Below are 26,603 nucleotides of genomic sequence, written 5' to 3'. Positions count from 1 at the left end.
TATGCTCATATCTTTGAATGCTTGGTCTCCAGCAGGTGGAACCTTTTGGGAAGAATTAAGAGATGTGGCCCTGTTGGAGGTGTGTCACTGAGGTTTTGAGGTTTCAAAAAGCCCATACCATTCCCAGTTAGCTTGCTTTCTCTTCCTTGTGCTTGTGAATTTCATGTTAGCTCTCAGCTACTGCCTTAGCAATATGCCTGCCTGTTGCCATGCTTCTAATCATGATGGTCATGGACTCTAACCGTATGGAATGGTGAACCCCCAAGTTAAATGTTTTTTGCTTATTATTTATTTTTTTTTTTTGGTATAAATTCCCTTGGTCATGGTATTTTGTCATGGCAATAGAAAAGTAGCCAAGTAATATACCATGTAACTTTCCAGTAAAAAGAACTAAGAGCAGGAGAGCTGGGGTATAGGTGAGTGATCCACTCCTTGCCAGGCACATGTGAGGCCCTGGGTACAGCTTTGTACTCCAAAAGGAAACACACTCCCTTCAATATCCTCACCCCACCCATAGCAAAGCTAGAGCTGAAAGAGCTGCAGCTTCAGAGGAAGGCTGTGGGGATTTCTGACCAAGACCTGTGTGATTTTTCTTGTTCAGAATCCCTGTGGAAGGTGGGCAGGAGCTATTGGCCATCAAGATTACCAGAGAGCCTCCCAGGCATGGGGGCTTCCAGGCCAGCACTGGGCTTGGTTTTCCACACATGCTGCATCATTTTAGCTCACGACAGCTCTCCATTGGCTATGCCACCAACAAGGAAGTGTCTGGAGAGATGGCTCAGCAGTCAAGAGCACTGATTATTCCTGCAGTGGACCCAGGTCCAATTTCCAGCACTCAATTCAAGTTGGCCATGAGTCGAGGCTCTAACATGGCAGCCTCTGATAATAAATCTATCTTTGTAGATTTCTATGAATCCTAAAACCAGAGTCTGTTTTCTCAGAGAACAAACAGGATCAGCAAAAGTGTCGGGAGCTAAGGTAAGGATGAGGAGGGGGGTACGCACATTTCCAAAACCAGGATATAACTGGTGGGGGTCTCGAAGGTGTCAAGAAGACCCACGAGGAGGGGGTGCTGGAGGTTCTGCAGGATGCTAAGCTCATGGGTGACCTGGTCACGCTTCATCAACTTTTTGTTCACGAACTTCGCGGCCACTGCTCGTTTGGTTCCCTTCTGGTCGCATTTCTTAACCACAGCAAATCTGCCCCTGTAAGATTGGTCAGGGAGAAAGGACACAGGGACACTGCTGTGGGATGGTGACTTGACACCTACGTGCAGACCTCGCTTTGCTGGGTTGTGTGGGGAAGGAACATGCTGTTGAATCAGCTACGGGGCTGCCATTCCTGTCTCCTCATGCTGGGACTGAGCAGGACTTGGGCTTCCTGACTACTAAATGTGTGACCCCGACAGCTCACAGGAGCCTTGGCCTCACCATGCTGTGTCTACCTTTGCCCTCCTGGAGAACTTCACCATTCGGAGGCTAACGTAAGTGCCCACAGTAGCCAGACGATGTCCCTCCCACTCTTGAGGAAAGGGTCTTTCGTTCTCTTGGCTTAAGCTTACTTGCAGTGTAGGCAAGTTGTCCCTTCAACTGAGGGTCAGGTCTCTGGTGCTGTGTCCCAGTGCACACACCCAGAGCCCGAGCTGCACCTTGATGCTCTATGGTTAAGATGACCTTGCTCTCAGGGTCAGCACATTGTGCTCACCCAGGGAAATGAATGAATGTGTGGCAGAGGCAGGGCAGGCTATGGGGTACGTTACATCTCTGACACTCCTCCCACAGGAAGGTGGACGGTCAACCGAACGGCTGCCCAGTGACTCCTAACTAGAATACAGAGAAGAGTACAGTTGCTGATTTCTGAGCCTGGGCAAGCACTGCTTCTGTTCTTCTGGAACGCTCCACTGTCATGTGAGGATGCACAGGGTGAATGTCCGTGTAAGAAAAAGTCCTACATCCATTTCTGGACTGAGACTTGAGCGAGGTGTGGGTGTGCCAACAGGATGAGCCCGGGAAAGATGAACTGCCTGCCTGCCCAGTAACTCTGCAGTGTTGTGAGGGCTGGCGCATCATTACTGTTAAGACTGAGGAATAGTGGGATGTGGGGGGGTGGTGGTGGTGGTGGCGGGGGGTGAGTCTTGCCGTTCAGCGATATGTAAATGGGATATATGCCACAGGAGCCATGTGACCCAGAGTGGCCACTAGAATGTGGAAGGCTGCTGACAACTGCATGGGAAAGTTCTCCCAACTAGTTAACTCAGTAGTCTTCTGTGATCCTCTCCTGCCTGGGGACATAATGACTACAGGCGGGTGGGTGCCGTGCAGTTCAGAAGGCAGCCAGAATTTAGAAGGGAATCTACAAAGCAAACGTGCGCCTCTTCTCTGAGCTCTTCCAAGGACAGCACCTAGCTAGTGCTCTTCTAGATGCCTCAGTGGATCCCCCATGGCTTTAGGCCTTCATTCTGGGATCCTACCTAAAGTCTGTTTTGATCCCTGCCCGGTACTTAACATCTAAGGCCCGTCAACCTGTGACTGCCTCCACAGGGTCATGTTCTCAACGCTTGCTTTTTGCCCAGTGGGACCCTCTCTGTGGAGGCTGTGGAACCATGAGGAGGGAGTCTAGCGGGAGGAGGTTACAGCTCTGTCATGCTGTCTTTCCTGTCAGGACAAACTGAAACCCGCTGAGAACATGAGCTAGAAGAAACCCTTTCTGTCTTTTGTTTATGTCAGGTACTGGCAAACACAGAGCCACTAACCCCACACACAAGACAGTCACTCCTATCCATGGCAACAGTCTCTGCTTATCGGTCTTGGATAACAAGCGATCTTTCTTTTGTGGAAGGGGCTTTGGGCTTCACGTCATACCTGCCGAGCTCAGCCACTTCACTGTAGAAGGAGTCAAAGTTATCCTTCCAGGTCACCATGATCCCATCACTTCCTGGACCTGCGAGAACACCACCATTTCTCCTGAGTACACTTGTCTTTTCTTTTAAAAACAGTGCTGCTGTCAGCAGCCGTAAGCTGGTGGTTATCTTGCCTCTGATGCCCGAGAGCCAGCACTACAGGTGTGAGCCACCATGCCCAGCTCCTGAGTGTACCCGAAGCAAAGCTTCTTGGGAAGAAATCACAAACCTGTACTGTCCAATATGGCCAGCACACATGACCACCTAGCATCTCTGAGAGGTAGCACTCTCGCACCAAAGTAAGACAGATGCACAGGACACTGAACTTAACATGAATAGAAGATTGGAAATATCTCATGAACAATTTATAGGTATTGATTTCACATTAGAATCAAATACTGTTGATACATTAGATTAAGCTAAATGTCAGTGAAATCAATTTGCTTTCATTTAAGAATGTGTAAAACTGTACTTGAGTCTTGTATTTGACTATTCCCTACAGACATTCTCTCACTGAGCCTGAAGTTAGGTTGGCAAACTCCAGTCAACCTCTTGCCTCTGCCCCTCACAGCACTGGGGTTACAGGCATCCCCATCACCGTGCCTGGCTTTTATGTAGGCTCGAGGCATCTGGAGTCAGATCATCATGCTTATATAGCGAGTTGCTTTTACCCAGAGGGCCATCTCTCCAGCCTGACAGGGCTGATTTATGGTCAGTCCCTCCTGGTCACCCAGACTCACAGCTTGTTTTCACAGTCTACAGAAGTCAAGGGTTCACTCTGTTGTCTAAATGTTTACAGTCTTTTAGAGTATGTAAGTTATAAATATGCTGCAGACATGGACAGTTTTATCATACATGCAGTTGGAAGTCACTTGCTAACAGTGAATGTGGTACTATATACACCCAAGGAAACAAGATGTCTTCTCTAAGATTTCCTTCTGACCTAATGACACCACTAAACCCACAGATGAGTGCATTGTTCAGTGATCATCAGAGAGGCTTCTCGCAGTAGATGGGAGTTAAAACAGACTCACAAATGCACAGGACAGAGAGTGGGAGACTCTGGAGCACTTGATCCTAACGGGGATGCCTTTATCACATCCTCCCTCACGGCTCAGGGATCTATGTGGAAGAGGGGGTGGAAAGACTGTAGATGTCCTTAGGAACTTACTGAGACTGTGACAGCATGCATAAGGACTGAACGATCCCAAGCCAGAGTCTAGCACAGAGGAGAGGGGGGCATGGAGAATCTGTCTCTGAAATCCTAACAATAAGGCTGCCTAAACAAGATCTGCACAATGACAACACTGTGAGCTGATGTGCTGATGTACGTGCAGGGTATTTCCCAAGGGCCTACCCCTAGATGAAGAGCTATAGGCAATTAAGGACTCAGTGAGGGAGACTCAGTGTTCTCCAGGGATGATGGGTTATCCAATCCCAAGCGGTCATTTCTAAACATATAAGCAACACTATATGGTTACAGCAGGCTATGTGTGCATGTGCATATAACAATAATAATTGAAGAGGTCATGAGTTTGCGAGGGAGTGGGGGGCATGGGAGAAGTTGGAGTAGAGAGAGGAAGGGGTAGAAATGATGTAAATATACTTATGCACAAAATTAAAAAACTTTTAATTAAAAAATACTGGATTTTTCCACATAAAAGCAAACATTTTTCCTTTATTTTTCACTAAAAAGGATTCAAAAAATTCCCTAAATAAATGTCTTCAAAATATTGTATATATACAGAAAAGCATGAAACATAAATGTCTAGTCCTTGATCCCTAAGCAGTTCAAGAAATGGCCTCACAAAGACACAAAGCCCCTTGGCCCCTCCTGGTCACAGCTCTCCTTTTTCCTGAAGGGGACCCTTGCTTGACTTGCTCCATCAGTGGGGACTTGTATGTATTTCTGAGGTGGCAGGACTGACCACCTTAGCTTCAAGATGCAAGAATCACTCCCCTAGTAATTCTCTTGCCCCGATCCAGTCACAGTGCCTGGCTTGGTGTCAACACGTCCACAGGGGCTGGGACTCAGGGGCTGCAGAGCAGAAAACTGGGGCAGTACTCTGGAGAGCACACAGTGAATGAACAGCGTCTACACAGGGCAGCTCACTGGTGTGGACTGACTAGCAAACATTAAAACCACACACCCAGGCCTACAAACCAAGCGGCTTCCCAAAGGGTGAGGTTTGGAAACTAAGAAAATCTAATGGCCTGTCTGACAAGATGGCATTTTTCTAAAGACCTTGAAGATTTTGTGACAGGAATAGCTATTCATTTTCTTTTCTGTTATTTTCCTGCTCAGATTCCCAAGGGATGTGACTCTGAGCTATTAGAGTAGCTTATTAAGAACCAACCAACTTGTATAATTTGTATGATTTTTTTTAATGAGAAAAATCAATGATTCTTTATTTTCAATTTCAAGATCTTACTCTCTTTTAGGTGACAGTTCCATAACATAATAAAGTCAAAATATGGGATAAAAATTTTAGGTAAAATTACTTACTGTCTACACATAGAATACTCGAGAACCCAACCCATCATTTAGTTGGGATTTTTATTTCCCCTATTCGAAGCATTTTTCCCAAACCCAAAGCAACTAAGGGCAGGTGGACACCTGTAACTGCCTCATGTAGCACGGCTGGCGCCAGTGGGCATTGTTGGAAACCAGTCCATACATTGTCCTGCTCTGAACACACCAACCCATGCCAAATGCAACAGGAATCCAACAGGGTTAGGAAGGCTAACTTTGTCCTTTGTCCACAGGGCGGAAAGGCTAACTGCAGAGAACACAGCATCGGCTGGGCTGTGAAGGTGCCAAGGTCTCCATCAAGCAGGTCCCTGGAACACTCTCCTAGCTAGCTATGTGGGGAAGCCACTGAACCGTCACAGTCCACCTCACTCTGAAGAGCTGAGCTGGGGTCCACTCACACGCTTCATGGTCCAACTTAACCTCGGCTGGAAGACCGGATATAAAAGGACATGCTTCTAAGTACTAAGGGCACGAAAGCACCACATCCCAGCTCAGACCAGTCACTATGATGCCAGTGCACAATGGTATGGTCACAAACCTTTATACACGCGTTCACCTAGAGTCTCCCCTGCCTGCTAGCTGAGCTTCTTTAGGACAGTCACACGTGAGCTTTTGTTCTAAACTTCACATCACACCAAGTGTGGCAGATACAACAGACCTTAGGAGACCGCTGGCAGAGGTGTTCTAGGTGGCTTACCTAGAACCCTCAGACTGGCTGAAGATGAGGCTGAACCCATGTCGTTCACAGCGATGCATGTGTAGATGCCATCGTCTTCTGTGGTCACACCAATGACCTTCAGAGTGGCCTCCCCGATGTCACTGCGGCACACAGGAGATACGCTGGGCATCAGGAAGGCTCAGCACCTTCAGGTACCAGCATTGCCTCCCTCCCCAAGTATTAAATGTTCTCCCACAGACTATGCGCCCAAGGTGTCAGAGGAAAGAGATGGTTCAGAGAACAGCGCCTTTTCAGTTACCGAGTTACAGGATCAACCACGCCCCTAGCCAGTGCGCTACTCGAGTGGCCCCTCACCTGTAGGAGATGCTGTAGTGATCATCGTTGTTCAGAGTGTTGTGTTCAGGGCCCTTCCAGGTGATGGAGGCCTTCGGGCGGCCACAGACACGACATCTAAAAACAATGGTCTCCCCTGTCTCACATGTGACCTCACTCAAAGGGATAACGAATTCTGGGGGAACTGCAAAGTAAGGGAGTTTGGTCAATGCCTGTCATTCTCAGCATCTCTCCACACCTCTCATGTGGTGTCACACACCATTGCACACCCAGAACACCACAGAATACCCCAGTGCAGAGCCACGATGCTCTGACAGAGGCCCCACAGAACTGTGAGCCCTCAGAGCAAAGACAGCAGAACTCACCGTCATAGATGTAGTTGGGGTTAAGAAGCTGAAATGGAAAAGGCAAATAGGCATTAATAAAACAGGCGCTATTTCCGGGTATCCTACTTGATTCCAGGGCTACGTCTATTGCTGGAAGAGCTTGGCTAATCTGGAACTAATCAGAACCAACCCCCTTTTATTGCTTTTACATGCACCTGAATGTGCCATGCCATATCAATTAGCTGAGTTTATCTTCTCATTCACAAACATGCTACTTCAATTGTACAGGATTCAGGCAAAGGCTGACTGGCTTAACTACATTCTCTGAAGCCACATGTAGACCACACGTGCTAAGTTACATGCCTGCACAGTTCCCAATGAATGCACAGAGAGCCAACGTAATGCTGTCCCCAGGAGAGGGGAGAGAGTCCTCAAGCAAGCCCCAGCATAGGGCCTGCCGTGGCTCACCCTCCCTGCCCTCCTCCTGGAGGTGGCACTAGGCCTGGCTCTCCACACGCACCTTCACAGATACCTTGTGACTGAGCCCTTCACGTGGCTTCCTGTACCCGTTCTCCAACTTGCCGTCCCTTTTGCTGTCTTTATCTTTCTTCTCAGACTTCTTCCTTAAACGGAGTGCTGTGTGCCAAGATGTCGACTTCCTAGGGAAGAAAAGAACACACTGCTCACATCCCTCTGTCTCCATGGTCAGCAGGTGACACCTGGAAGCCTCAGAGAAAGGCAAATTTTAAAGATTAAAATTCAAAAGCAATAGTTAAATTATGTGTCATCTTGACCGGGTCACACAGTGCTGAGACGGGCAAATGTCGCCAGTGTTTCTCTGAGGGGACTTCTGGCCAGCAGGAACATCTGAATGGCTGAAGCCCTCCCTATTCAGACAGCTGAAGGACTATGGAGGGAACTTGATGGGCACCGGCCGTCTGGATCTGTCTGTCTTCCACAGCTATGTGAGCCAGTCCCTTGCAAGTCTACATCCTCACCTGCCTACTCACGGCCTACCCCAGTACGTCTGTTCCCTGAAGGAACTAGTATGAGGCTCACAAATGCGTGCTGAAGACTTATAACATGGGACTTCCATCTCCCACACATCTTTCTTCTAAAGTCAAGGCACAGAAAGTGTAGTGCAGAATCCTGAACAACACATTCACTTCTCTGCCTCTCAGGGAGACAGGATGAGGGGAAGGAAACCAGTCGTAGAGAAGGAGAGATGGTTTGAAGTATTGGCTTCTAGTGCCAGTGTCCTGCGGGGACCTGCGCGGGCAGGCAGCCCTGCCTTTTCTCGTGACAAAACTATTCTACTCTGGGAAAGACATGGCTAGTCTCTCCCATTTCAGGGAGGCTCCACGAAGAGAAAACGTTTCAAAGAGCAGTATGGACTCAGTTGTCTGATATAATGCTCCAGGCAGCAGAGCTGGCTTCAGGTTTAAGTCAACAACCTGAGTACTAAAGGGCTGATGGCAAAGCCATCGCATAAATCTTCCCCTGCAGCCTGTGAGCGATGACCTCGTGTTCCTCAAGAGGTCCTGCTCCTTAACTAAGACCTTCAGGGATTATTTAGTGATATAAATTAATTATCACTGAATGAAAGATGTATTAAAGAGGATCTGTGAGGTTAAGGACAGCCCACCTTCACTTGGGGGTCACACACTTCACTTAGAGGCAAACCTGCGTGAATCGGCAGCTAAACCTGCATGACTCAACAGCTTTTCTTTGAGTTCTTCCCTTCAGGGCCTTCAAAAGCACTCCCTGATGGCTCCTATCCCTTCCGCTGCCCATGCTTAGGCTGCCTCGGCTGCTGGCACTCACTTGAGAGTCCCGTCGGGGTTCTCCATGATAACTGCACTGGTATGGCCCAGGACAAAGCCCGGAATCCAGCCCTCGGCTGCGGGGCACTGGTCAGTGGCGGCTCGGAACACCAGAAACATGTTCTGCTGGTTACTGGCCAGAATTTGAACGACCTCTCCTTGATAGACGTTTATCTCATCCTCCTTCACTGCCGTGTACTCGTGTGTCACCAGCATGGTGGAGATGTTGCTACTGCTGCTGCTTTCACTCTGGAGGGGAAGAGGGAGAAAAGAAGGTGGGCAGGGACTGAGACGAGGTCCTACAGCAGCAGCTGCTGGTGACCGTGTGCCATGGCACCAAGCCCGCAGGGGGCTCGGCAAACAGACAGGGAGACGTCAGACTCTTCCTTCACACGCTCTTCAGCTTAACGTCCCCCCCTTGCAACAAACTTGGTTGGCCATGGAGAAACAACTCCAAAAGATCCACCTCAGTGCTGATGCCCTGGGAGCCCGATGCAGTTGGATCTTCACCGTGCCCTGCACGAGCCGCTCAGTCCTCCTGCCGACGACGTGTTGGGTGTTTCAAACAAGTATTAACCTTGAAGGCTGTAGAGTAGCTGCTTGTCTGACTGACAGATCGTAACTGAGATGTCTCCAGATCTTCCTAACAAGACATTCGCTGGAATGTGCATTCCAGGATGCAGGTGTTGTCTGACTAACCTTGCTTCCCTCTGTCACCCCACCCCCACCAAAGAATGTGGACCATCTGAAAGAGCAATCCACTACCACTCGACTCTTGTGGATGGCTGCTCCATCTCCTGTGTGTCCCTCAGTGGATGCTCCTCTGACCGAGCTTGCCTCAGAGGTCTTCACATTGCTCTTGTCATGGGAATAAATGGCATAATATCACAGAGCTGCCTTCGAGGTTTGGGGAAGAGAGCTTTGAGTGGTTGTAAGGATATTTTTCACTGCCCTTATCCTGAGGCCTGAGTAGCATCCAGTTTTTTTTTTTTTTTTTTTGGTCAGCCACTGACATGTGGTTGGCCTGCAACACCTGTTCAGTAACTCAGTCAATGAAACAAGACTGCAAAAGTAAAAACCAAGTTGGTTTCTTGAAACCGCCAGCCTGGGCGTGCAGACGGAATGAACGAAACACAGATGACAGTCACCTGTCCCTACTCTCAACCTGACTACCTATTTGTCCAGGAGCGCAGAAGGTGACATCACTGCCGATCCCTGAGTGTTATCTTGCCCAATTTCCCTCTATCAAATTAGGACACGGGAAATGGCCTCTGGGACCTGGCTTTTCTGAGTTTGCTCTCAAATGCTCGTACGCTGCTGCTTCAGGATGTTTACAGAGGTGGGGTCTGGGACGCTCTGAGGGGGAGAAGATCTGGCCCCTGCCCTTCTCAGTCCTTGTCTTCTGAGCACGCCAGAGCAGACAGCTGAGTGCTGTTCTGAGGTGGCAGAGGGGACATCAGGCCCACCTGCTCTTCTCTGTGAGGCCACGCATGGGCAGCCGGCAGGGCAGTTACGGGGAGCTGCTATGGGCACAGAAGAGCTGCCTGCCCGTGCTCACGACGAGTTGCACTGCTCTTGTCCTCACAGTCCCCGCTTCCTGCCTGTGACCCTTCAGCTCAAAGGGTGCCTTGGCTCACTTTGTACATTCAGTTCATATTTCAGTATTTTGATCTACATGGCAGGACCCAGCATTTTTGGGATGGCACAGGCAAACATGCTAGACAAGTAACCTAAAACTTTGTCACAGCCGCCCTGGTTAGGGCACCACCGCAGGCTGCATCTCAAAACTGTGGTAATCTGTGGTAATCTGGTCATCACGGCTCTTGTTATTTTCCAATACACCTCTGGCCAGGACACACACTAAGCATTTCAAATCAGCCTTCCTCAGTTCCCGCAAGAACCTCCCTGCCACAGAGCATGACCACCTCCCTTCAGAGCAGGGTGGTAAGTGTGCAGAGGACACCCAGACAGTGACAGAGAGGCAGGGCTGGGGTTGACTCTAATGTGTTCTCTTCTGCAGCTCACATGCTGGTGGAAGGCAAGGTCTGCTAATGGCATGGAGCACAGGCTAGCCCAGTCAGTTTGGGACCATGTATTTGCACCCCACGCACCCTGATCGCAGCAGAAGTCAGCAGGAGGTGCCATCTGGAGTGGGAGGAAGGGCATTATAAGAGATCAGGTGTACCTGCCTGTCTACAATCCCAGACAGCTCCTCAGAGGAGGTCACAGGAAGGGAGGCCCTGCTCACTGGCGAGCGGCTAAGATTTCCAATGGCCCATTTTAGCCAGAGCAGAGAAGAGGGCAAGAGGGTATGTCACATCGCCATTCTGATGGAAACTCAGCCTGTCAGTCCTACCACAAAAGTAGTGGGAAAGTCAGACATCAAAGGCCACTTCCCCATCAATGTAGCAGCCACCAGCCACATGAGACACACTGTGCCTTCTCTCAGGGTGGAGGTGAGTCTCTAACCACACCCTTGAAGGGGCATCCGGACATGAAGGTCTGGCTCCTGTCCTAGAGTAGTTACTCACTTGGAGACAGAGACCTGACAGCTCTCTACCTGCTGGGAATGTTACAGGTACAGGAGATGCCAGCAGGCCCGCTCTGGATGGGCCACAGTGCTGAGACCAGGCCTGGCCACTGAGCAGACTAGGCCTGGAGCTATGACTTGTCAATGGACTGTCTGCCCCAGAGTTTCCAACCCAGCAGGAAGACCCCTTGCTGTGTGCAAACTGGAGAGTCCATAGCAAGGACAGGGGAATGTCCTCCACCAGACACCTGCTTAACCACTTAGTGGTTAGCTCCAGTGTAAGCAAAAGCATCAGGACCCACGTCTCAATTTCTTCCACCAATAAAGACGAAGGCTGAGTTAATCAAAATCCCTAATGAAAAAGATAAGATGAAGAGTACAAATGAGGGATTAATAGAAGTCCAGAGGAAAGAGACATGCAAAAGCTAGATTTTATATATAAATATATATATACAACGAGAGACACAGACCCTTTTAGGGAAATGTATTTAAAAATTTATAAAGCGTTCAAACATACAGTCGTTAGAACAGTTCTGTGCGCTCACGCATGCCTTCAGAAGAGCGTTACGGGCCAGGTCATCTGCCCTGCAGGAAACAGCTGGAGGGCAGTGAGGAGGCCAGAGAGTGGGGGACCCGCAGAGACACCCTTCAGCTTGAGAACACAATGCAAGTGACCACAAAATGAGCTGCAACCCCACCGCAGAGGCACTCAGATGGTCCCTGGCATCCTCGCTGGAGGCATAAGCCCAGCCATCTCTGGAGAAGCTGGGTGTCCAGGCGCCTGGGCCAGTGTCTCTCTAGGAGACTTAGGGTAGAGGAAACTTTCCCATTGGTTAGATTCCTGACCCCTTATGCCATTTTATTTTGCTTTGAGTTGTTGTTGGATGTTTTCTTGAGGAATTTTTTTTTTTTTTCATTAGATGACTCAAAAAAGCTTCAAAGATAACTTATGGCACAAAAGAGCAAAACTAAGCGATAAACAAAAAGCTTAAAAGTGTACATATTTCACTGTAAGTAACAGAGAACAGAAAAAAAAAACCCTCAAATAAAAAAACATGAGAAAAAGTGCGAGGAAGGCAGGGCCTAAAAGCAAGTCCCAAGATACTTTTCTGGTCAGAAACTGAAGACTTAAAGATGCCGCATGGAGGAGGTTAATGGTGCACTTTCTCTTAATAAGGAGACAGGAATAAAGCAAGAAGCAAGTTAGTAGAGAGGAGAGCAGGCGCTGTCCGTGGTCCCACAGGGGGTTAGAGGTGGCTGCATTCATTTGGCGGCTGGGTGCCAGTGCAACGCCACAGGGCACGGACACGAGTGCACACACAGAGGCCACAGACGTGTCTACTCAGACAATGCACAGGAGACCTGGAGAAGGCGATTACTGCTGCACAGTGCTGGAGAGCTGGAGTTAGTACGGAGGTTTAGAAGAGCTGGCGGGACAGAGGTGGTGGGGTGGACGGGCGCAGGCTCCCCGGCGCTCTTACCCCATTGCTCTGAGTGGACTGCACGGACTGCTCGCTGGCAGAGGAGCACGTGCTCATGCGGTCTGTGTCCTTGCTGGGGGCTGCGTGGCGGTGCGTCTGTCGCTGGAGGGAGTCACTGTCCCCCGGGAAGGTGAAGGAGCTTGGCCGGCTGGCAGGGGAAGCAGGAACGGAGCTCCAGAAGGAGCCCCCCTTCTGCAGGGGGCTGCTGGGAGGAAAGGCCTCCTTGCCAAAAGGAGAAGGGAACGTAGTGGAGAGAGGAGAGTTCAGCGGCGAGATGGCCCCTGGCCTAGTCTTGCCCAGAGGTAATGGGCCCAGGTTCCCCCGGGCATCCTTGGTGTTTCCGTCTTGGCTTGTACCAGAAGCATTCCCAGGGGCTTTTCTGGGGCTCTCCATCACCTTCATCTTGGGAATGGGCTCTGTTTCTCGTTCAAGACCTTCGGAGTCTCCACTCAGGGGGAGCCTGCTGGGCTGGCCAGTGCTGGCCTCAAGGGCCAGGCTGCTGCTCGGGGGAGGCAGTGAGGGGCTGGGAGCAGACATACCTGACATCTTGTCTGCCTCTGCCTGGCTTGAGGTTGCAGAGGAGACCAGCATGGGGGGGTGGTGTCTGACAGGCTGTGGAATCCTGGAGGGCCTGCTCCTGCTTGAGCCGGGGCCGCTGCTACAGCTGCTGGGGCCACTGCCATGGCCGCTGCTGCCACCGCTGGAGGCCCCGCTGCCACCGCTGCCCCCGCCCCCGCTGCCGCTGCCCCCGCTGCCACTGCCGCCGCCCCCGCTATGGTTCCTCTGGTACTCGATGGGTGATGTCAAGGCTGTAACCAAGCAATTCAACAGAAGGAGGTCAGTCAGGGTAACTTAGAGTGTAGGAGAAAAAGTCACATACAATCAAATGGAAGTACCGGGCTTGAGAGTCAGTAAGCTAATTCAGGCAAATGCTTATGGCCACAGGCGCCTACTTGGACCACAGGGGTCCAGATAATTGGTCCAACTAGAGAGTTAGACAGCAGCCTGGGGCAAACAGTAGACAGATTACAACAGGCTAACAGTGCCACCCACTGAGAGTCTCTGTTCTTGACTTCAGAATGTCCTGTAGAGGGTTTCCACAACATCTCCCTGGTCCAGGCTTAGGCACAGGACGTGACTATGTAGAGAAGGCCACATTGAGGTCTGGTTCAGTAAGCAGTTAGCTCCCTACTGTATTCTCCAACTCTTTCATCCACCCAGCTAAAATGACGGCGGGAGCTGGCAGTCACGGGGACTGTTGCAGAGAGGAAGATGGCAGTTAACAGCTATGGGCGTCTCTAGAATCGCATGAGCTGTGGACACTGGGGAGATAAGTCTTGGTCTATCTACAGGCAATGGAAACCACATGGCATTCTACACAAGCTATCCCTCTACTAATCTGCAAAAGAGATATGGTGGACAGCAAGTTCTGTCGCATGACCAGGAAACGAGTGCTAAGAAGCAGAAACTTGTACGTTAGAGAGAGACGACGCAGCTGGTGAGAGGATACATCACCATTTAAAAAGTTGCGCTGGTTTTCTAAAATTTGGTTGATTTCATGGATCCATGTTTGCCGAACACTTGGACTAGATGAGTGCAAAGTGAAGGTCTCCACCACGTCACCCGTCCTGGACGTCAGGGCGAACTTACAGGGATCGCTTTCCACGTTCTCCTCCAGGCAAAGGCAGCTCACCTTTAAAGGAGTGAGCCATCAGACAGCAGTTACGACACGCACATCCTCAATACTCACCGAAGAACGGCTAGCAAAACCTATGCCTGCTGTGCAGTGTTATCCAACCTTCATAAGAAGACACTGATACGTGCCACTACACGGTCAGACTTTCAAAAAGCTATGTCAACTTCAGTCAGCCACATATACAAGGATAAACATTTGAGACTCCATATACATAATCTCCTGGAAGCAGTCAAACTCTCAGGGACAGAATGAAGCACAGTGGACGTCAAGGGTTACTGGGAGGGGACAATGGGGATGTCATATTTAATGTGTGGAGAGTCTGACTTTGGTAAGATGAAGAGTCCCACGGTCTGAGCAGTGCTACAGCATGAATGAAATGTACTGAACAGCACTGAGGTGCTCCCTGAGAAAGTTAAAACGGTGAACACTATATTGGATGCATTTTACCAGAAGACTGAAAAGTATAAGGTGGATTTCATCCTACATGGCAACAATGATCTCTTAGTTGAGCAGCTTCAGGACTCATTTAGGAAACATTCCTGCACTGGACATCCAAGCCCACAGTGCTTTGAAATTTAAAACAAAACACTGTAAGGGCCTTGTATAATGGCCTGCAATGAAAACGTGGGCTCCTGCAAACCACTTCCTAAAAGCGCACTCAGGCTCCACACACAGTGAACACGTTTGGAAGTGGGTCCCAGTCCTGGGGCTGCCGAGACGGCTCCATGGGGAAAGGGCTTGCTGCACAAACCTCATTCCCAGAGTCCACAGAAATGTAAAAGGAGAGAACCAACTCCTCAGAGCTTGCCGTTGGCCTCTCCACATGTGCCCAGCCACACACACACACACACACCCACCCACACACACACACACACACACACACACATACATCCCCCCCCCCCCCAAGAAAAACAACTGGGTACCACTGCTAAGTTGCCATTATGTATATAATAAATATTTTAAAGTTTAAAAGAATTTTAAAAAGCTTGAAACCAGAAAGACTTTCTGTCTGCAGCACTTCAGATAAGGAGTATTTAATCTGCATCATGGCTTTGCTATGCCATTTAAAACTTCAGGTGCAAGGCTAGTATCAGGAGTTTAATGGCTTGGTTCATAGCTCAAACATTAACAAACCAGCTATGTGAGCCGGGATTATTAGTTTCTAAAACCCCTCTGCGACTATCCTGCACTCATCCTTTACTTCTCTAAAGATAAAAACACACATTAAGGGGCTGGAGAGACAGTGCAGCAGGTAAAGAGACTTGCCACCAGGCATGATGACCTGAATTTGATCCCAGGGACCCACATGGTGGAGGAGAATTAATTCCCATTATGTGTCCCGACCTTCCTTCCTACATGAGCATGCACACACAGCAAAACAAAAAAAATGTACTACAAACATTAAAATTTCCAATACCAAAAAGGATGTGCAAGCATATGTGACATTATGACTAAAACACAGGAAACAACTTCACAGAAGCAGCCGGTGCAGAATATGAACGCATCAGGGGAACGTCTGAGGTGTTGGGGACGTTCTGTACACCGACTTGTGTTAAGAATACACAGGAATTTTAAGGGACGGGTTGGCGTATGGGCACAGCTTCAGAGGGAGGGACGGCAGTAGCCGGCACTGGGTGGCACGGGACAGACGACTGGCATCGCAGCTTTAGGCCATGCAGCCTTCTTTCGCTGCTGGGCTCTGAAGCCTTTGGAGGTCCAGGTTGCCCTGGGTTCAGGAGCCGAAAGCCTGGCACTAGTCTACAACAGCCCACGCAGCTTCACAGAAGAGAATGCCATGTCTCACCTGCGAGCCATGAAGCCTACAGACTCAAAGGCCTGAGAGGTTCCTTGGCACCTCTGAGCAAGACCGCAGTGCTAGTGAAGGAGGCTCTAAGAGAGGGAGCCACCTCCCTTTTGAACTCAGGTCTGCACAGCTGCACATACGCCGAGAACTTAGGGACCGTCTGCTGGGGCCCCAGGCTCCCTTCTTCCTCACTCTGTCATCCTTGATTTGACCCCTTTACAGAGTTAGGATCCTTCACAATTATTTTCTGTTTACCTTTCTCTGCCACCAGAGGGCAAGCTACCCCACGGCAGAGAGTGTCTCTGCCCCATCTCTGGAGCCCCATGCTTGAAGAACCTTGAGGATCTCTCTGTTGAGTGGAGAATGAGACACTGAGCTGGCTGTGTTCTTTGGCTCCAGGCCAAAACTCTAAAGCAAGTTTTACATGGTCTTGCAGATAATGTCTACCGGCCTATGGCTACAGTCACACAGGTATTCAAGACAGCAGCCCCAGAGAACAGGCAGCATTGTGAACTTTGAAGATTCGCCAATGTGCTAGAAGGTTTTGAAAATATTAAATGAAATAAACTTCAGAGAATGTCACAATAACGAAAAAGAGTTATTACAAAGCTTGCAGACAATTGTTACCTTGATACTGTTCTTGAACAGAAATCCTGGCATGGAAAAGCCCTTTTTTTTATCAAGAGGTTCGCTGAATATGACGATCTGTTCAAAGAGGAAAACCCGCCTCTCTTTGCATCGAGGCAGAAGTCCTGCATCTTGGTCTGTGACCAAGAATGTGTCCTGCAAGAGCAGTTTACCCTGGGCAACAATTTTACCCTAAAAAAGAAGAGGGGGGGAAGGAGGGGAGAAAATATTGCATTCTCAGTGGCCAATGGTTTGTTTGGTTTCCGCCCACAGAACGGCATGTCCTCCCAGGAGCTCACAAAGCTCACTCTCTCACTGCAATGAATTCTTAGTTCCAAGCAGAAAAATGCTTTAACCCTGTGCTCCAGAATCCGAGAGTAAGAAAGGGCTTCTTTACAGGTGGTTCTGACAAAAGGCAGGCAACCCTCTCCCCTAGGTGTGTCAGCAGAAGCCCTCCAGGTACAGACTGAGCTTCAGTCTGAAGAACACGGACCTGGGATATTAAACCTTAATACTCCAGTGAGCAGGTGTCAAGAAACACCAAAGCATCTTCCGGCTCCTTACTTAATGGGAAGACTGATCCTGACTTGAATTCACTTTTTTATACATAGTAAATACTGTATAAGAGTCAGAGTGTGCAACCAGAATAAGCTGGGAAGATTCAAGAACCCAGTGGTCCTGAAGTTAGTCTCCCAGATGAGAGAAGGACAAGAGCCTTCATCCCTGGCTTTTGTGGCTTTAGATGCCTGGAGAGGATGGAGACACCATCAGCGGCAAAGCACAGCCCTGCTGGCCTCTATTCTACCAGCTTCAGGCAGAGCACGGTCCCCAAAGGAAATCAAAGGCACTGAAAAGAGGTTGAAGTCAGTTACACTGAAGGAGAATGAGAGGAGAAAAAAAAAAAGACAAGGACTATCTTTCTTCACGTGCAGAGAAACAATCCAGGACAAAAGAAAGGGACAGAAGCAGAGGAGCCCCTCAAAGAACAACTGCATTACGTCAAATCCTTGCAGGCGCCCCACGTTCATCATGTCGTTACATCGCTTCGGTACTATGCACATGACTTCTACAGCTTTCTGCGGGTGGGGAGAAAGCAGAGTCGAAGGTCAAGCTCCTCTCCAGCTGCACCTCAGCTGCACCTCCAATCTTAGTTTCTCTCCAGAGAGGGCACAGAGATTCCATCCCCCCAATGTGACCCCCCCAAGACCTGACCCCATGCTAGTAGGGGGCTTGTAGGGGTACAGCAGGACCACAGATACCTCTAGTTCCGACGTATCCAGGCTGGCCTTTTTTGAGTACTTGAGGAAGTCCTGCGAGAGAAGCGAGGAATGAGATGTGGGGGGTGGGTGAGGGCGGCGGCAGCTGGCCCTCTGCCGCCATCTGTCGGTCAGCACATCTGTGCCTCAGTCTCATTCCCGCCTCTCGGAAGGACAGCACACAGGCATCCCGATGGTGAGAAGCCGTCCCTGAATCCCACTCTACTCCAAGACTGACTTTGGCCTTTCCATGCCCAGGCCCTTAGGTTCAGATGATGTCATCTCTGGTGGCGTTTAGTAACTTAATTCACAGTTATTGCTAGGCCAACAGGAACAGATATATGGGGACTCAAAATTTAGTTTAATCAAGAATCCAAGAGGACGAGCTGGAGAAATGCTCAGCAGTTAAGAGCACTGGCTGCTTTTGAAGAGGACCCAGGTTTGAGTTCCAGCATCCATGTGGTGGCTGACAACTGTTTGTAACTGGTTCCCAAGGGTTCCTACACTCTCTTCTGATCTCCATGGGTGTCAGGATCATGTGGTACACAGGCATACGTGTAGTTAAAATACTCACTTACATAAAATATACTTATATTTAAAGTTGATAGAGCTACAGAACAACCACTGCTATCCCAAGGCATATGGCAGAGACACGAGTTTGTTTTCACTGACCCTTTGATTCAGAGCTTGAGAGGAATGAGATGTTGAAAAAGCTGTACAGAGGTGTCTTACTAATGTAAGAAACTACTCAGAAACATTTGCCAGCAGAGGTAACAAGGTAGCTCTATAAGGAGGCAGGGAGACCTTCTTTCCACACCTGTGGCGGTGTGGAAGGTGAAGGGTGCTCTAGCCCTTCAGCAGAGGGACAGTGACAGCGACCCTGCTCTTGTCCCTGCCCTCACCTTCAGTAGCAGCTGGTACTTCATGATTCTCTGAACAGGTTTGATCAACAGATCCGTGAGCTGCAATCTGTGGCCAAGGCGCTGCTTTAAGTCCTGGGAATTCGAAAAACCAAAACAAACCACCTCAAGTGTTGCTTGTTAAAGGGCAACATTTTATTCTTTATAGTTAACCATAACAACCTGATTGGTAGAAAGAAAGAAAGGAGAAAACCAAAAGGTGACAAGAGCATTCTGTCCCACAGGATATGAACATGTGGTCTGAATCTTCCTGGGTGAGTTTTCAGAAGACTCTTCATTTCGAGGCTTCTTTCTGCCCCACCTGTCCTGGGGGAAGGTATGCAACATGGGCTGGCCTGTGTAAGCCTTTTCAGTCTTTGATTACTAAGGCATTTTTTTCCAGTTTGTTTTCTTTATTTACACAAACATATAAATCATTTTTAGGAAATGAGTCTATATCTGAATGACTGAGTTTGTAATGAACCTTAAATTTACAACAATAAGAAACCATTTCTCCCCCAGGGCTAGAGAGAAAGCCCAGTGGTTAAGAATGCCAGCTGTTCTTTAAGAGGACCCAGGTTCAATCTCAGTTCACTGGGTGCTCATAACTGTTCAACCGCCATAACTCCAGTTCTAGGGGATTCAATGCTCTCTTCAGGCTTCCATAGGCATTAGACACGAAACAACAACAATAAAAGCAAAGCAAACCAAACAGAACCAAACCAAATCTCCAAGCCCTTTCCCACCCATTACAGGGGACTGTAATTACTGAGGACTTCAGCTATGGCAGGAGGTAATTCTCACACTGAGCTCTGTTCCTAGCCATTAACTATTCCTCTAATTCATTGCTTTAATTTTGAGATAGGGTTCCATGAAGTTATCCAGGGTGAACTTTATCTTGCTATGTAGCCCAACTAAGTCTTAAACTTGTGATCTTTCCACCCTGCAGCAGGGGCCCTGGAGAAGAGCTGCCACACGCTGCTCAAACCCTTCATTTTAACCATACTGGCCTTCTGAACGGCAGGCTGACTACAGACTGAGTCCACACTCATTTCTCTGACTTAGAGACGATGAAGAAAGCATCAGGACACATCTCTCTCGGGCCAGTTCCACGACGGTTCCTTTGTCCCGGGAAATCAGAGACACCTGAACTTCTCGTAACCACAGTGCAGTAAAAGATTCAGAAACCATCAGTTCCCATGTTGAGTCTTACCTCAAAAAAGGTATCGATGTACTCAGAGACAATATGCTCGGACTTTGGCTTGTTTTGACAATAGACTATGTACATGTGCAATCTTCTCTCCTAGGAGTAAAGAGGCGAACAGAAGGTTAAAGCATTGGAAGTGAGGTAGACTATCAGCACACAGCACATGCAGGGAAGGATTACTGTGGAGCAAGGCTGTGACTCTTGGGAGTGCCTTCCAGATTCAGGGCGTTAGCTTACCCCAGCTCTGGGCTCTGAAACGGCTCTCTGTTTGCATCTGGCACACACCCGATCCTTTACTTTACCATACCAGCAACACCACTGGCAGCGTGAGAACACACTTCCATTACTCCAAGGCTGCCAGCAGTCCTGGTGACCAGTCTGTGTTTAGTAAGTCTTTAATCTCAAATCCCATGGCAGGGAAAATAGGGAAAACGGGCATCCTGCTAATTCGACAGCTTTCAAAGCCACTTATGCAGACCCCTCGGGGCCCACGGGGCCTATCTGTGGTTCCCTTAGGCCAAAAATCACTTTTGAAACGCCACTGGGATGTTGCTGCCCTCTGGTGGTGCTGACATCAGTACTGATGCACCCCGGGTCTACAGTGGGTGGGGGAAAATCACTGGCAGCAAGACAAGGCTTTGTCAGCACTGCAAGTCTGCCATGGAAAATGTCAGCTTCACTCCAGAATGCCACTGATGAAGTCATACAAGTCACTCATCTTATTAACGCTAGCACATGGCACACACATGCCTTCCACATCCTCGCGTCAGGATGCGAGTCTGCTTCACCCTTCCGCGTTCAGTCACAGCCTTGAGGAAGAGCACTTGTGACTGAAGCCAGTTCAGCAGTGGCTTGTGTTACAAACCACCAACAGCCTGACAGAATGATGGGCACACGCCGCAATTGCTTCTACTGTGGAAGCTGGGGGAAATTTCTTGAGCACTGATGAAGTATGCTTGTCATCTTAAGGCAAGACACACAGCTGGCAGTGCGGATGAACAGTGGAAATCCCAGGTTCAAGAGGGGAAAAAAAAAAAAAGAACTCTGGAAACCATGTGCCTTAGCTTGACAAGACTCTGAAGGCCCAGCAAAAGAGCTAAAAGGCTCATCTGGGAAGACATGCGATGAACCATACCAAGGCCTGTAAGAGTGTGCCAACTCAGCAGCTGGCTTCCAACTGCCTGGCTCATGATTCTCAAACTGCCTGGAGCCAAAGGCTGTGAGAGCAAGTCAGCTAAACAGATAATAAACAGCAAGAAGATCACACAGTCTTCCGAGAGCCTGTGTTGTACCAGCCTTTAAGAAATCATCCTTTACCATTGCTGGGCGGTGGAGGCGCACACCTTTAATCCCAGTACTCAGGAGGCAGAGGCAGTCTGGTCTGCAAGAGCTAGTTCCAGGACAGGCCCGAAAGCTACAAAGAAAGACTGGTATATGCCAAAGATAGCTACCTATAATTACTTGAAAAGGGTATTTAAGGTATTCATTCATCCATCTCTAACTACTGTCTGTGAAGATATTTTTATTTTATAGTAACAATAAAAATCCCACAATATATGGAGAGCAGAATCAGATATGAAAATCTACCTTCTATCAAGCTTGATATTAAAGATAATGCGAAAATGCAAAAGCCTCCTTTTTTTAAATTTTATTTATTATGTATACAATGTTCTGTCTGCATGTATGCCTGCATGCCAGAAGAGGGCACCAGATCTCATAGATGGTTGTGAGCCACCATGTGGTTGCTGGGAATTGAACTCAGGACCTCTGGAAGAACAGCCGGTGCTCTTAACCTCTGAGCCATCTTTCCAGCTCTGCAAAAGCCTTCTTGAAAACAGTGATTTTTCCTTAAAAACAACTTGCATACACATAATTTAGATGCATCCATATATTTATCTAGTACATCAAGTCCACTACAGGTATGGGCAGGTAAATAATTACCAAACACTTGTTTGTCTTTAGACACCTGCAAGGTTACCGTGCCAAGCCTGTCTGGCTCTGGAGCCCTCTGACCAACCTGCATTGTTGCAATCCCAGAGCCAGGCAGGGTCAGGAGTGGGAAAGCGGATAACTCAGAGACAGACAAGCCACAGGGGATTAAAACTACGAATGACTGACAGCATCCACTCTTATAAACGTCAGGCGGCTTCATCTTCAAGTCACCAGAGATGCCAGTAACAGAAGAGAACACAAAACGGCCTCTGTACTCACGTGCTTCACAAAAAGGGATCCTAGTTTTTCTGGATCTTCAAGGCACTTCTCCAACTCTCCTAAAAAAAAGCTGGAGACAGAAAAACATCAGAAATCTTTCCAGCTTGTCTTCTTAATTGCAGACTGAGTCTATGCAGAGGTGGACAACTTGGAAGACTACAGCTCATACTTCAAGAGTATAAGCCCGGCAGAAAGCAGTGTAAAAAGCCAAGACAGAGACGAAGCCCCTCAACTCCTTCCGAAAATTACTATTTCTTCCTTACTTCCTTTCTAGGTCACATGCACTAACATCTGGCCAGACACCAAGCAAACGAATGTTCAAGGCATCACTCGGTCCCATTTCTGAAAACTTGGCCTTCTTGCCCATGAACTTCCATTCCATGATGGGTTTTAGAGGCTCAAACTGGGCGACAGACACGAAATGATTTCACCTGTGCCGTTTTCTCAAGTATCACTGAAATCAAGCCTAATCAGAGATCTGAGCTTCATACAGGATCAGAGTACAGTGGAGGCCCAAGTGTGTCCTGCTCTTCTCTCAGATGTGTGTTGCTTTACCACTCACATATGTTTAAATTTTGCAAGCTGTGTTGAGCTTTGTAGCACTTGGGGTTCCAATGTCCCCCTGGCTACAAACACTCTGAATCCAGTTTCACTGGCTACCACAGGAACTCGTCCCTTCTCCTTTCCCCGTTGAGAACCAGCCTTGGGAACTGAAGCTAAAGTGCCAGATACTTTCCCCTTTGATTTTTTACATTTGGTTTGTATGTGTTTGTGCGCGCATTCACGCACAATGGTGCACATGTGGAGGACAACTTACTGCAGTGGGTTCTGGGATCAAACTCAAGTCCCCAGGCTTGGTGGCAATCACCTTTGCCTGTTGAGCTAGTCCGCGTCCACCTATCCCTTTCTGGGCTGATCGCTACACTTCTGTGAAGCTGAGAGCATGCAGAGCATGTGCTGAGGTGTGTTTAAAGTCGCCCAATCGTTTATCTATGAATTCTAGTGAATTCGATACTACTGAGCTTGTGCACATGAAAAGCTTTTTATGAGTTTAAAGGGTTTAGGTTTTATGCTTCCTTCAGAGAGGTAAGAGCAGGATACAAACAACTTCTGGAAATGCCCAATTGTGACACCTTCCTGCACCTGTATATTTCATAGCTTAAAGTGCACAGACATATCTGCTGGCTGGAGAGACAGGGTACAATCAGAGCAGTGAGGCCTAATGACTAAGTATGTGGGTCTGTAGCTTCAGCTGTGTGCTTTGTTTTTTAAATCATTTTGTTTGTGTGTGTGCAGGTGTGTGCATATTCATGTTTATGGCTGAGTATATGTGGGGTACAAGCATGTGTTTGTGCACACGTGTGTGGAACCCCAGAGTTGATGCCAGGAATCTCTTTTGATCCCACCCTGCCTTGACTACTGAGGCAAGGTCTCTTATTTGAATCCAGAGCTCACAGAGCTTTGGCTAGTCTTGCTGGCCAGTTTACCCCTGGGATCCTGTTTCCACCCTGTGTCCTGGTTTTTGTGCATTTACATGGTGCTGGGGATCCACACTTGGACAACATATACTTTACTCCCAGCTCCAGCCTCAGCTTTAACGAGGCCTGGCCTTTGCAGATGGCAAGAGCACGCTCCAGAGGGGAGGCGCTGAGTTGGTACCGGAAGGCAGGAGGAGGCCTGTCCAGGCCGTGGAGATGGGAGACTGTAGCTGGAACCACTACAGTATCAGTGGCCAGTGTTAAAACAGCCCTGGACAATTAAGGGTTTTCAAACTGTAAACACAGGGGCAGATGTATGGTGGCAAGTCATCAGGCCAAGGCAACCTCCTTTACACTGGCTGCCATAGCCCTCTCCTGACTCGAATAGGTGTGAGCAAACTTTGTTTTCCTGGGACATCCTGTCTACTTCTCTAAGTTGGGCAAGTGAATTCTAAATTCTGACAGTAATGCGGACTCAGAGGCAGCTGCAGCTTGAACTGGAAACAGAGTCTCCCTGTAAGCAGAAGCTGCCTTCGCTGGGTCTGAAGATCCTGCTGTGTATGGAGAATGAGAGCCCCAGAGAGGCTGACAGGCTCTGCTTTGAATGCTTGATGCCCAGCTGGGCTGTGCTGTTGGGGGCGGGGCACAGAAACCTTAGCAGCTAGACATCGCTGGAAGGCCCTCTGCAGCTCCTGTTGCTCTCTATTTCCTGTCAAAACGAGGTGAAGGATCTCCTAAAGTACATACTCCTGCAGACATAGTGTCTTTTCCGAGTGTATGGGGACAGGAGACTATGGACTGGAAGCAGGGCAGAAAGATAGGGAAACCAAGGGCATAGATGGAGTGAAAAAGAGCTTTTCATTTCCTGGGGTCTGGTTTGTATTTCTTGCTGGCTCAGATGCAAGAATTTTAACATGACTAGCAAAACCACAGCAGTATTGCTTACATAGAGACAACATTCTCTTTCCTGAGACACATCTCAAACAAGGCGAGCTGAGAGCTAAGCGTGGTTGCTGGGGGAAGGGAGAGCTAGTTTTCTTGGGGGTGTGGCCTCTCCTAGGTTTTCCATGCTCTAATGGATGGTCATCCACCCATGCACATATGGGCAGCATTAGTGGGCTTGGTGAGCTATAAAGAGGGAAGTGAGAGGATAGGAAGTCGGGAGGAGTTGCATGGGGGGCTGTCAAGGTATGGGGAGAAGGGATGGATCTGATCAGGATACATACACATGTATGAAATCCTCAATGCATGGATAAACGAAAGAAGAGGAAAATTAATCCAATAAATCTAGTGTTTGTGTGTGAGAAACAGCTATGGACCCACGTAAAGGCAAGTCTAACTTCATCTGAAGCAGACCTCTCCACCTGCACTTCATCTCAGCCCGAGGGCCGGGAAGCACTTCTTTCTCTTAGATAAACCTGTGTGTGTCAGAAAAATCATTCAGGTGAAACAAGCCATAGTCCCAATAAAAATATACACCTTAATCTCCTTGTGACCTATGTGCAGCAAGAATCCCTTTGATTTGCTATCCCATCAGCACATCCTGAAACTGCTTACTGCGATCTAAATCATTATCTCTGCTACACCCGAAAGGAAGTTCCCAGAAGCAGAAATGTAGGTTACATGACAGGCAGCATTGAACTGTCTTCCACAGTGCTGCCAGAGCAAACCCTCTGAAACTGGGAGTCAAAACAAGTCTTCATCCTAATGTGTGTAAGGAGTTCACCTTCCAGCCCTGTGTATGTAAGGAGTTCACCTTCCAGCCCTGTGTGCATGTAAAGCACTCACCTTCCAGCCCTGTGCGTGTAAGGCACTCACCTTCTACCGTGTGCACGTAAGGCACTCACCTTCTACTGTGTGCATGTAAGGCACTCACCTTCTACCGTGTGCATGTAAGGCATTTTGGCCACAGAGGTAAAGCTCCCTGTCTCAGAGACTCGTACTCAAGGACCAGAGCTGCTGCTGTGAATGGGCCTCACCACATATCTCTCAGCTGTTTGAAACTGGTTTGTAGGCAGAACTTGGAATGTCTGGAGATCGTGAGCCCTAGAAGCCCCAGAATGCTACACGCAGAGCTTCATGTGTACCTCTGGTGGGGGAGCAGAGGAGCAGATGTGGACAGAAATGTGGACAAGAAAGAATGCACTCCTAAGGTTTCAGACGGTGTAAGGACTCTGGAGAACTGGGTTAGAGGGCATGGACACTACACTCTGAGGACAGTGATGGCTGTGCACACAACATGCCCAGGCTAAGACACCCTGACCAGGGGGTATTTGTTTCTGTGGGGCTGGGGACTGAACTCAGCGAATTGCACTCTGCCAGTAGTTACATCACCAGCCCAAGGCTGACTGCAAAAGTAATGAACAAATAAATCTCGAGATCACCTAGCATTCAGGCACAGTTAACACAGGCTGCTTTTAGCCAGGTTTTCTATGAGAGTGGGGACCAAGAAGAAGAGAAAGGTTTAAACACACGCTGTTTAGCTAAAAAGGACAGCATATTTAAGGTACAGACATAATTGTTAAAGAGAAAGCCACTAGGAAGTCTTTCTGCACTGGGCCGATAGGAGAAGGGCTCTGACAGCATCTCAGATCAGCATCAGCCAGACTCCAGCTGTGGCAGGCACAAGGAGGATGAAAGGCCTAACTCATCTCAAAGACTTAAAGCGCTGCTTGGGGCGCTTGGCTCCCACGGCCCCCTAGAAGTGTTTCCTTGGGTTAGCTAACCAAGAACACCTCCACGACTGCAGTCATGTTCCGAGCGGGGCAAGACACTGCTCAAGTGGGCAGCAGATCCTGACAAGAAGAATGCAAAAATTACT

At 48.7% G+C, this 26,603-nt stretch overlaps 1 protein-coding gene across 3 annotated transcripts in view; it reads right to left on the bottom strand.

The window, feature by feature from the left end:
* Window positions 1-26,603, bottom strand: part of Trio (trio Rho guanine nucleotide exchange factor) — a 290,348-nt gene that overhangs the window by 3,077 nt on the left and 260,668 nt on the right. The window contains exons 41-55 of one of the 3 annotated variants that reach the window (XM_038321453.1): window positions 22,305-22,374; window positions 20,100-20,189; window positions 18,890-18,982; window positions 17,991-18,041; window positions 17,730-17,807; window positions 16,732-16,923; window positions 14,120-14,297; window positions 12,605-13,413; window positions 8,595-8,842; window positions 7,291-7,429; window positions 6,810-6,837; window positions 6,466-6,628; window positions 6,130-6,251; window positions 2,862-2,940; window positions 1,005-1,205 (exon numbers count right to left, since the gene is read on the bottom strand). In XM_038321453.1, coding sequence (XP_038177381.1) covers window positions 1,005-1,205; window positions 2,862-2,940; window positions 6,130-6,251; window positions 6,466-6,628; window positions 6,810-6,837; window positions 7,291-7,429; window positions 8,595-8,842; window positions 12,605-13,413; window positions 14,120-14,297; window positions 16,732-16,923; window positions 17,730-17,807; window positions 17,991-18,041; window positions 18,890-18,982; window positions 20,100-20,189; window positions 22,305-22,374 — 2,541 coding nt within the window. Of the gene's footprint in view, window positions 1-1,004; window positions 1,206-2,861; window positions 2,941-6,129; window positions 6,252-6,465; window positions 6,629-6,809; window positions 6,838-7,290; window positions 7,430-8,594; window positions 8,843-12,604; window positions 13,414-14,119; window positions 14,298-16,731; window positions 16,924-17,729; window positions 17,808-17,990; window positions 18,042-18,889; window positions 18,983-20,099; window positions 20,190-22,304; window positions 22,375-26,603 lie in introns of those variants that run through there. The other 2 variants (XM_038321454.1, XR_005284582.1) reach the window with 2 other exon arrangements.

This window comes from Arvicola amphibius, chromosome 3 (genome assembly GCF_903992535.2).
Source record: "Arvicola amphibius chromosome 3, mArvAmp1.2, whole genome shotgun sequence".
Classification (NCBI taxonomy): domain Eukaryota; kingdom Metazoa; phylum Chordata; class Mammalia; order Rodentia; family Cricetidae; genus Arvicola; species Arvicola amphibius.
The sequence above is the reverse complement of the archived record's forward strand: the minus strand, read 5'-3'. Positions and strand labels throughout refer to the sequence as shown.